Genomic DNA, 11,785 nt, shown 5'->3' with positions numbered 1-11,785 from the left:
CAATGGAAAGTTTGGGATATGGTTCAATTATGAATGTGCTACCTTGAAGATGAATCTTGTTCTCGGGACTCTGAACCAAAACGGAACTGACAGAATCGAGGTTGTCATAGTTACTGCATCCAAGAGGGCCTGTCCTTGTTTCGGTCACCTTAAGGGAAGACAAGAGAAGGCACATGACAATACTCTATGCAAAAAAGAGGCAGAAATGACACTAAGGTCATTAAATATGCACAACTGACAGATGACTGTCATGTGAAATCAGACTAAGAAAAGATTTATGCACTGCTTCTACAAGCTCACAAACAGGCGTATTGTTTTAGACATGCATTTAAAACAAATCTACACAGAACTGCATTTAGAATAAAAGTTGTAAAAGTATAAATGATAATGGTTTAAAAATGGCTCAAACTTGTCTGTACTGAGCAATTTTATGTTTCTACTGTTATGCCAAGGGCATTAGTATTATTGAGAAAGCATTGAAGTAATGACAGTAATAATGTATAGTGAACAGTGAAGGACAATATTTTACAGTAATACACTTCCACTGAAAGAAAATGTAACTGTAGCCATGATGAAGGTTAACTGACCTGTTGTGGAAGTGAATGGCTGAATGTGACTTGAATTTTACAATCAATTTGGTACATAAAGTACCGAATCAATTTGTTGCATTAAAGAGAATGAATATTTTGTGATCATTTACTAACCCTCATGTTCGTCCAAACTTGTATGACTTTCTTTCTTCTATAGAACACAAAAGAAGATGTTAGATAGTGACTATTAACTTATAATCCACCTTTATTTTCGATAACGAAAGTGAATGGTGACTGAGGCTAGCATTCTGGCAAACATCTCATTTTGTGTTCCATGGAGGACAGACAGTAATATGGGGTTGGAACAATGTGAAGGTGAGTAAATTATGACAGATATCTCATTTTTGGGTGAACTATCCCTTTTAATCCAACCGGTTGCAATTGAGATCAAAATTTAGTTTTACATTTGGAGGGTCTATTTATTTTACCCAGAATTATCAATTATAAATGAAAGTGCAAACTGTCTTGATTTTGTGTGAATATTTTTATATGGGTGGTTCAAATAGTCACATTACCAGAACCATTTAATTCCACTATACTTAGATGTCTGTGTCAAAGTTTCAGAAAAGGAAGCAAGTAAAACGTCATGGTTACTGGTGTAACCTCTGTTCCCTGATGGAGGGAACGAGACGTTGGTGTCGATGTAGTGACACTAGGGGTCACTCTTGGGAGCCCGAGACACCTCTGGTCTTTGATAAAAGGCCAATGAAAATTGGCGAGTGGTATTTGCATGCCACTCCCCCGAACATACGGGTATAAAAGGAGCTGGTATGCAACCACTCATTCAGGTTTTACGCTGAGGAGCCGATATAAGGTCCGGCCATTTCAGCGGGTAGTTCAGCGTTGTTGCAGGAGGGACCAACGTCTCGTTCCCTCCATCAGGGAACGAAGGTTACACCAGTAACCATGACGTTCCCTGTCTGTCACTCACTCGACATTGGTGTCAATGTAGTGACACTAGGGGTCCCTATACAAAACGCCACAAGGCTGAACTGTGTTATGTGAACTGGCGGTGTGTGGTGGGCAGACTTGCTGTGTGCCTCATAGCCAGCACACCAGGTCGACACGTAACCTCCCCCAACACAGTTATGAGTGTCGAACGGCCCTTTTTGGGGACAAGTCGACTACCCAAAGATAGAGACAGGCTTAACCAAGTTGTGGCCTCTTTTCCCCTTCTCTTTTTCCACTCCCTAAAAAAAGAAGGGGAATTATCCGACTGGGCCGCCAGGTCTAGTCGGGGGGTGTCCCTTCCAAGGGGAGGACACCGCGGAGACCACACCTCACCCCAAGAGAGGGGGGGATATTTAAGTGGAAGAATATGTCGCATGGTCTTTCCAACCATGTGGAGAGCCTTCAAGGTAGATCCTGCCCAATGGGGGAGGAGTTACTACAAACATGGAGACTGGGGCAGAGGGGCTCTGCCCAAGGAAGACACAGTTTGCCAGCAGGGAAACGAATTAGCGGAAGATATAGATCGCATGGGGTTAGCCTTACAGGGAACCGCCACATGCGGAGCACCTACCCCAGAACCAGGCTATTAGTTAGCGCGTGTACTGGGCCAGCAGCGAGTCTCTCCGAAAACTCGACTGCCACAGGGCTCGGAGGAAGTCAACCAGGGAACAAATTTTGTGAACACTACTGGGAATTAACAGCACACGTCTTCAGCTCAAAAGGAGGTGGAAGGCACTATGTGCAAGCGATACACCTGGCCGGCTATCCCGGGCTTATCCGCTTGTTGCGTGCCACTACCTGGGACGAAACCGGTTCCACCCGGAGGTTGTAGAACCTTGCAAAGGTGTTGGGTGTTGCCCAGCCTGCTGCTCTGCAAATGTCTGTTAGAGAGGCACCCCTGGCCAAGGCCCAAGAAGCCGCTACACCATGGGTAGAATGGGCTCATAGCCCTACCGGGAGCGGCATGTTTTGGGCGAGATATGCCATAGTTATGGTGTCAACGAGCCAGTGGGCGATCCTCTGCTTGGAGACAGCGCTTCCTTTCCGCTGTGCACCAAAAGCAGACAAAGAGCTGCTCAGAGATTCTAAAGCACTGCGTGCGATCAAAATAGATGCGTAAAGCACACATCGGACACAGCGACGACAGGGCTGGGTCTGCCTCATCCTGGGGCAGCACTTGCAGGTTCACCACCTAGTCCCTAAAGGGGTGGTAGGAACCTTGGGCACATAGCCCGGTCAGGGTCTCAAGATCACATGAGAGTAACCTAGACCGAGCTCCAGGCACGTTTCGCTGACAGAGAACGCTTGCAGGTAACCTACCCTCTTGATGGAAGTGAGCGCAGTCAGGAGGGCAGTTTTCAAGGAGAGTGCCTTAAGCTCGGCTGACTGCAAAGGCTCAAAGGGGGCTCTCTGTAGACCCTGAAGAACTACAGAGGTCCGCTGAGGGAATGAGGTGCGGCCTGGAGGGATTCAGCCTCCTGGAGCCTCTTAGGAACCTGATGATCAGATCATGCTTCCCTAAGGACTTACCGTCGACTGCGTCATGGTGTGCTGCTATGGCAGCAATGGACACCTTCAAGGTGGAAGGGGACAGCCTCCCTTCCAACCTCTCCTGCAGGAAGGAAAGCACTGATCTGACTGCGCATCTCTGGGGGTCTTCCCGACGGGAAGAACACCACTTAGCGAACAGACGCCACTAAAAGGCATACAGGCACCTCGCAGAGGGAGCCCTAGCCTAAGTGATCGTGTCTACCATTGCAGGTGGGAGACAGCTTAGGTCTTCCGCGCCCTGTCCAGGGGCCAGACATGGAGATTCCAGAGGTCTGGGTGCGGGTGCCGGATGGTGCCCCTTCCCTGAGAAAGAAGGTCCTTCCTCAGGGGAATTTTGCCAGGGGGGAGCTGTCGCGAGGAGCGTGGGGTCCGAGAACCACGTCTGGGTGGGCCAGTAGGGTGCTTACCAGGACGACCTTCTCCTCGTCCTCCCTGACCTTGCACAGGGTCTGTGCAAGCAGGCTCACTGGAGTAAAACACATATTTGTGAATACCAGGGGGCCAGCTGTGTGCCAGCACGTCTACACCGAGGGAGGCCTCGGTCAGGGCGTACCAGAGCGGGCAGTGGGGAGGATTCTTGGGAGGTGAACAGGTGCACCTGTGCCTGTCAAATCGACTCCAAATCAGCTGGACCACCTGAAGGTGGAGTCTCCACTCTCCCCTGAGGGTAACCTGTTGTGACGGCGCGTCCGCCGTAGTGTTGAGGTTGCCCGGGATGTGAGTGGCTTGCAGCGACATGAGGTGCTGCTGACTCCAGAGGAGGAGACGACGGGCGAGTTGTGACACAACGAGAGCGCAAACCACCTTGGCGGTTGACATATGCTACCATTGTCGTGTTGTCTGTCTGAACTAACACGTGCTTGCCCTGGATCAACGGCCGAAACCTCCGCAGGGCGAGCAGAATTGCCAACAACTCAAGGCAGTTGATGTGCCAACACAGCTGTGGACCCGTCCAGAGGCCGGTGGCTGCGTGCCCGTTGAGGTCGGTCCATGGGCTGAAAAGACAGTGACAGACCGACGTAATGGCCACGCGGTGTCCCGTGGCACCATGCCCATCTCGGGACTCGAGTCTGGAGCCAGTGCTGAAGCGGCCTCATATGCATCAACCCGAGCGGGGTGGCCACCGCCGAGGATGCCATATGCCCCAGGAGCCTCTGAAAAAGTTTCAGTGGAACTGCTGTTTTCTGTTTGAATGCCTTCAAACAGGCCAGCACCGACTGGGCGCGATCGTTCGTAAGGCGCGCCGTCAAGGAGACTGAGTCCAACTCCAAACCGAGAAAAGAGAAGGGAGGAGCTTGCTCTTTTCCCAGTTGACCCGAAGCCCTAGTCGGCTGAGGTGTGAGAGCACCAGGTCCCTGTGTGCGCACAACACATCTCGAGAGTGAGCTAAAGATTTGCCAGTCGTCGAGATAGTTGAGAATGCGAATGCCCACCTCCCTTAACGGGGCAAGGGCAGCCTCTGCGATCTTCGTAAAGATGCGAGGAGACAGGGACAGGCCGAAAGGGAGGACTTTGTACTGATACGCCTCACCCTCGAACGCAAACCGCAGGAAGGGTCTGTGTCGAGGAAGGATGGAGACGTGAAAGTATGCATCCTTCAGGTCTACCGCCGCGAACCAATCTTGATGCCGGATGCTCGCTAGAATGCATCTTTGCGTCAGCATCTTGAACGGGAGTCTGTGTAAAGCCCGGTTCAGTACTTGCAGGTCCAAGATTGGCCGCAACCCACCGCCTTTTTTCAGTACAATGAAGTAGGGGCTGTAAAACCCTTTCTTCATCTCAGCTGGAGGGACAGGTTCTATTGCGTCCTTCCATAGGAGTAGCAGCGTTTTCGTCTTTCACCAAGGTGAAGTGGACACCGCTGAACCTGGGCGGATGCCCGGCGAAGTGAATCGCGCAGCCGAGTCGGACAGTCCGGACCAGCCCTCATGACGGATTGGAAGGTGCAAGCCTTTCGTCCAAGTTCCGCGCAAGGGGGACCAAAGGGACAACGTTATCGGATGTACCGGCAGGTGGGGCCTCGCAGCGGGGCGGAGCTCGAGGTGCCACACCATGTCATGGCCATGCTGAGTCAGAGGACATCGAAGCACTTACCTGGCTCCTTGTGACCACCCCCGGAACAGCCTGGGACGGGGGAGGAAGAGGCCTGTCCTCATGATCTGTGGAGACTGTCACATCAGGGGCGGATTTGTGCCACAGCTGGGCGCTCAGGGCGGGAGACCGCCGCTGGAGCGCCAACCTGCCAAATGGAGTGGTGGATGGTGGTCGTGATGCCAGCCGTACACACCGGATATGTGACCCAGGGAACAAGGAAACCACTCTTGCTGAGCTCTTGAGTACTGCAGCCACTTGGGCATGCAGCGCAATTAAATGCAAAAGGTAACAAAAAGATGAAGATCTGCTTACCAGCTCCAGAGCAGCGGGTTTCGTTGTCCCTGGGTCGCCCGTCTCAAGGGCGCTTTGAAGCCTTTCACGGGTTCTGGGCGGCAGCGAGACAGGTGGCGTCTGCTTCCTGCGGTGGGCTCCACGCCGGGGCCGGGCCGAAGGGGCGGGCTGCAGCGGAGCCGGTGCAGTCACCGCAGGGGGACACCCTTGGCGATGAGTAGATGGGGTGCGGGATCTTGAGCCGCGCTGGGGCAGGATATGCTGGCTAGCATCCATCTACTGCTCTACCATCGAAAACTGCTGGGCAAAGTCCTCGACGGTGTCGCCGAATAGGCCCACCTGGGAAATGGGGGCAGCAAGGAATCGTGTCTTGTCGGCCTCACCCATCTCGACCAGGTTGAGCCAAAGGTGGCGCTCCTGGACCACTAGTGTGGCCATCGTCCGCCCGAGAGACCGCGCCGTGACCTCCGTCACTCGAAGAGCGAGGTCGGTCGCCGAGTGCAGTTCATGCATCAATCCCGGGGCAAAACTACCCTCATGCAGTTCCTTTAGCGCCTTGGCGGACTTGCAGGAGAGCCATGGCGTGCAGGGCGGAGGCGGCTTGTCCAGCGGCACCGTAGGCCTTGGCCGTCAGAGACGACGTAAACCTAGAGGCCTTGGACGGGGGCTTTGGGCACCCGCACCAGGTGGCGGCGCTCTGCGGGCATAGGTGCACCGCGAGCGCCTTTATCCACCGGGGGATTGCCGAATAACCCTTGGCCGCCCCACCATCGAGGGTAGTGAGAGCGGGGAAGCTAAAAAGATTGGGACCGGGCAGTAAAAAGTGCCTCCCGTGACCTTGTCAGCTCTTCATGCACTTCTGGGAAGAAAGGAACGGGGGCGGGGCGTGGCTTTGAGCCCAGGAACCAATCACCGAGCCGTGAGGGTTCAGGGAAGAGCTGTGAAATCCACTCTAACCGACGCTCGCGGCTGCCCGGGAAAGCATGTCGTCATCTCTGTGTCAGCCTGTGACTGGGCGATCGACCCGAAGGGAGGAGCCCAGCTGAGGCTTCCGACTGGACGAGCCCGCTCTCCGATGCTGCGCTCGAGAGCTCATCACTTTCGCGGGCTCCGAATAAGAGGTCGAACTCGCCGTGGGACACGAAAGACGGTGATCATGACCGTTAGAAGGCGAGAGATAACGAGCACAACCAGGAATAACACAATCGGAAAAGCATCTTTAAAAAGACGCGTCTTTAAAAAGACGTTCCGTGTGTGCTCTCTTTTAGAGAAATATATACTCTTTTAGAGGGGAAAAATGCTCTTTCAGAAAATATACTCTCTAGTTTCTCTGCCAAAGCGCCCAGGGGCATTCTCTGCAGTGCACCAGTGCAGAGGAGGGAGAAGCCGCTGAAATGCGCCGTCAGATCCAGCAGAGGTGAATGAACAGTAGTATTCAGCTCAGTGAGCATGACCGTTCGGCTCCGAAGAGAAAATCTGAATGAGTGGTTGCATACCAGCTCCTTTTATACCCGTATGTTCGGGGGAGTGGCATGCAAATACCACTCGGCAATTTTCATTGGCCTTTTATCAAAGACCAGAGGTGTCTCGGGCTCCCAAGAGTGACCCCTAGTGTCACTACATCAACATCAACGTCGAGTGAGTGACAGATAGGGAACCTAATACACATACAACTACCATATTTTGTACATATGATGTTTAAAGGGTCTATTATTGATTTAGTAATAAGATAGCTCTGGCTCATATAAATAATGCTCACAAGACAAGTAAACATGTAAGCAGTCGCAGAGGCTCATTTTTGATTGGGTATTTTCAGATTTCAGTATTTCAGTATTGTTGCAATAAAGGAATCAAAGTAAAATTACGAAAGAAATATGCAGTTATTTTTGGTTTATCATTGCCTTTTCCCCTACAATTGCATGTTACAAAATTATGTTACTTTATTGTTTGCAATTTCTATTGGGTCCCATTGAGCAACTGAGAAATAAATAAATAAATAAATAAATACTGTTGTTTCCCACTGGTTAATTGTGACCAAGAATAAATCTCATACTATCACTAACTAAAAAAATAAATAAAAAAATAATTAAAAAAATAAAAACATTTGAAAAGGCAAACAGTTTTATTTTTTCATTGGGCTATCAATGGAGAATAATACATGTGCCCATTTAGGAACAAATTTGGGATTAAATGGGTTAACACAGAAATTTTAAAACCAACAAACCAGCCTGCAAAAGAGTTAAAAGCAACTATATATAGTATATTGAAAGGTACGTACATTATAAACTATTGCAGGGATGAGATGAAAGAAAAAATACAAAGAAAATAATCGGACAAAGATAGAATCTATAGTAGACTGTGCCTTTTATAAGACAAAATAATCAATCTCCAAAAATCAAACTTATTCATTTTCAAATAGTGCAACACAAGTAAACATCCCAGCCATATCACTCAATGACATCTCGCTGACAAAACAATATTGACACTGGATCTTTGTTCCTGTCCAAGAGTTTGGCGTACAATCGCAGCTCAATCACTTCTGACAAGCTTGATTTGAAGTCACTGTATATCAAAGCTTCACTGACACATGGGAAGAATAGTCACTGCCTATGGGCAAATATATCTCCCTACCTGTCACTTACAAATCGTTCTCTGATCTAAACTGTCTTTTTTAATATTTCCCCAGTGAGGGAATAAAGGTATCCACATCGTATTTGTAGATTAATGGTGAACTAAGAATTTTATCAGGCAAAACACGGCTAACTTTACCTCTTCCATGTAAGAAAGTTGCCTTTGTTCAACATATACTCAAGGATCACCAGACACACTCTAGGTGGATAAAATTAGATGAAGTAAACACTACAGTGAACTCTCCAAGCAGAATGCATTGTCATGCCAGTGAACCTATGGAAATGACTGAGGACCTGGAAAAGCCAAGGAAGCATTTCTTATGTGTTACACAAGCAGCAAATACCCATTATCGAGAGCTGCTTTATTTAAATTCCATTCAATGTGTTGAAATAACTTTCAAGCAAGTGAGAGCCAGTTGGAAAAGTACAAGTTCAGCAAGCCTACTGCTGGCATTTCCATTCCTCTTATTGATGCGTCCATGCAATTAATTAAAATCAAAGGAGCCTCTATAGAGGTCAGCAGATAAAATTCTAACAGAAAGATATCCTAAGACAGATGTCTTACTTAAAGGGAAAATTGACCAAATGTAAATATAAAGCTGTTTTTATTTTATTTTTTCTATGCATAACAATGAGCCTGTAACAAGGCCCGATGGAGCAGAGCATGTGCAGAACTTGGGCTTTTTCTTTTATTAAATAGAGAAAAATGGAGAACTGTTGCTGATGCTACTGTATATGGAAAATCTGAATTTACCTGACTATGCACTATGTGGTATTCATTACAGAAGCTGAGTACAAGGCAAGCTAAAATTATGTGAAATGAATAATGTGTATTCCCACCCCCACCCCCAATTTTCTTTTTTTTTTTTTTTATCTGCTGTGTTTTATATGTGCTGACTACATAAGAACTTCCAGAAGCAGCTTTAATGAGATCAGTAACCAGTACAAGGGTCAATTCCAATGTCTAGGTACTGTATATGGGATGAATTAAAGGAAATGGGTCAGTTGTGTCATTCTTTCTTAATTACTCCCGCAGTTCATAAGACTGTCCCTTCCATCTTTATTAAAGAAGACCTGCTGCCCGTGATCCCTGTTGTTAATCTTGTGTCATTTTTATATCTAATTGTTCATTCTAAAATGTACTAGAAACATTGCACTGAAATTATTATTGGAAAGGCTTAATAAATAAACCAATATGTGTCATCCATTGCATCTTGCAGTTTTGTTATTTACACCAGTGATTTATGAAAAAAAATAAATAAAAAGCTGTGGAAAATATCACTGAGCAAGATGTGCAGTCACATATTTGAATAATAATGGATTTTAAATTGCAAATCCAAGCTTTTTAATACATCAGAAATGTCATAAGGATTGCCACTTTTTATAAAATGGCACTTACTGCTTTTTACAAAGTACCGGATAAAACAGGGCCTAGGCATATTCCTATTTGCATCAGGCATGTTTTTTAACCACACTGAAACAATCTTTGAGATTTCACACAGCTGTGTTTTTATAAAGTGTCCCTTTCTAAAGGGTTAGCTTACCCCCTCGTGTCAGTGTGCACTATGGGTAAGCTTATCATCGGAGGAAAGTGTGTGCATTAGAATGGAATTATTCTCTATTGGAAACGGGACCTTATTGAAAGCAGCAGGAATCCTCAGCGCAGCTAGTCGTGGTTAATACTCTCAGCTTCAGCTTGTGAAATCCTAGAATGGAACACAAAGGCATGCTCTTTACAAGAGAGCTTAATCTGTGAGCATTAACTGGAATGTTTTATTTTTTTTTTATTTTTAAGCGTTATTTCCTCCCAGCCGGATTCGGAAGTTCTCGCTCAGGTTTATGGCAGTTAAGAGGCAGAGACTGGGGAGATGTAGAGGTGCTGTCATAGTTTTCATGCCTCCCAGCTTGTGTTCGAGATGCTTGACTGATGACCCAAGCAAACGTCAAAGCACCACCAGTGGCAAAATGCCCAACTCTTTCTTTCTATAATAATCTTTTAGAAAGTTTTCCACAGTTCATAGATTTCTGCCACAGAGTCAGCTAGAGTATTCATAGTATGCAAAATGTTTATTTTATTTTATTTTATATTCCACAAATAACAAAGAAGAAGGTCGAATGGGACATTGGGTCGCATTCACTAATTGTACATACCAACATATTTGTGCACAAAACCTCTGTGCAAATGTTTTCACACAGATATCATGATTCGTCAGCACGTTCACAATTACATTGACTCTAAATGTAAAATAAAATGGGGGGCAAAATGGGGGTTCTATTCATTAAATAACATTAATATGTTTAATACTGGTCATAAAATATAATGCAACATAAAATAAAAACAGAAAACATCAGATGCCATAATATATATATATATATATATATATATATATATATATATATATATATATATATATATATATATATATATACACATACAGCTGAAGTCAGAAATTTACATACATAGCCAAATACATTTAAACTCAGTTTTTCACAAGTCCTGACATTTAATCGCAGAAAACACTGCCTTTAAAATAGTCAGTTAGGATCACTATTTTAAGAATTTGAAATGGCAGAATAATAGTAGAGAGAATGATTTATTTCAGCTTCTATTTCTTTCATCACATTCCCAGTGGGTAAGAAGTTTACATACACTTTGTAAGTATTTGGTAGCATTGTCTTTAAATTGTTTAATTTGGGTCAAACTTTTTGAGTAGCTTTCCACAAGCTTCTCACAATAAGTTGTTGGAATTTTGGCCCATTCCTCCAGACAGAACTGGTGTAACTGAGTCAGGTTTGTAGGCCTCCTTGCTTCACTTGCTTTTTTCAGTTCTGCACACAAATTTTCTATCGGATTGAGGACAGGGCTTTGTGATGGCCACTCCCAATACCTTAACTTTGTTGTCCTTAAGCCATTTTGCCACAATTTTGGAGGTATGCTTGGGGTCATTGTCCATTTGGAATACCCATTTGTGATTGAGCTTTAACTTTCTGGCTGATGTCTTGAGATGTTGCTTTAATATTTTCCTTCCTCATGATGCCATCTATTTTGTGAAGTGCACCAGTCCCTCCTGCAGCAAAGCACCCCCACAACATGATGCTGCCACCCCCATGCTTCACGGTTGAGATGGTGTTCTTCAGCTTGCAAGTCTCACCCTTTTTCCTCCAAACCTAATGATGGTCATTATGGCCAAACAGTTAGATTTTTGTTTCATTAGACCCGAGGACATTTCTACAGAAAGTAAGATCTTTGTCCCCATGTCCACATGCAAACTGTAGTATGGCTTTTTTATGACAGTTTTGGAGCAGTGGCTTCTTCCTTTGAGCAGCCTTTCAGGTTATGTTGATATAGGACTCGTTTTACTGTGGATATATAGATACTTGTCTACCTGTTTCCTCCAGCATCTTCACAAGGTCCTGCAGTGGAATACAGTTACTAATATTTTGTATTTTAAATAGGTAATCCCGTTACATGTATTCCATTACTCCCCAACCCTGCTGATGTATAAGATAGGCTGTATGGTGCAATAAGAGACATAACTGTTAAACCAATGCAAACAAGTTGTGTGTTTAAGTCATTTGGAGTATTTTATATTTTACAAAGGGTTTAATTTTTATTTCCTGTACAATGATGCACTTTTTAAAGTTTGATCCATAAACGTGTAATTTGGGCGCACCACA

At 46.0% G+C, this 11,785-nt stretch overlaps 1 protein-coding gene across 1 annotated transcript in view; it reads right to left on the bottom strand.

The window, feature by feature from the left end:
• The window catches only part of brinp3a.1 (bone morphogenetic protein/retinoic acid inducible neural-specific 3a, tandem duplicate 1), a 54,968-nt gene that overhangs the window by 15,701 nt on the left and 27,482 nt on the right, over window positions 1-11,785 (bottom strand). Inside the window, exon 5 of the mRNA XM_051706136.1 lies at window positions 43-148. Within this exon, the coding sequence (XP_051562096.1) occupies window positions 43-148 (106 nt within the window). The remainder of the gene's footprint in view (window positions 1-42; window positions 149-11,785) is intronic.

This window comes from Myxocyprinus asiaticus, chromosome 9, assembly GCF_019703515.2.
Source record: "Myxocyprinus asiaticus isolate MX2 ecotype Aquarium Trade chromosome 9, UBuf_Myxa_2, whole genome shotgun sequence".
Lineage (NCBI taxonomy): Eukaryota > Metazoa > Chordata > Actinopteri > Cypriniformes > Catostomidae > Myxocyprinus > Myxocyprinus asiaticus.
The sequence above is the reverse complement of the archived record's forward strand: the minus strand, read 5'-3'. Positions and strand labels throughout refer to the sequence as shown.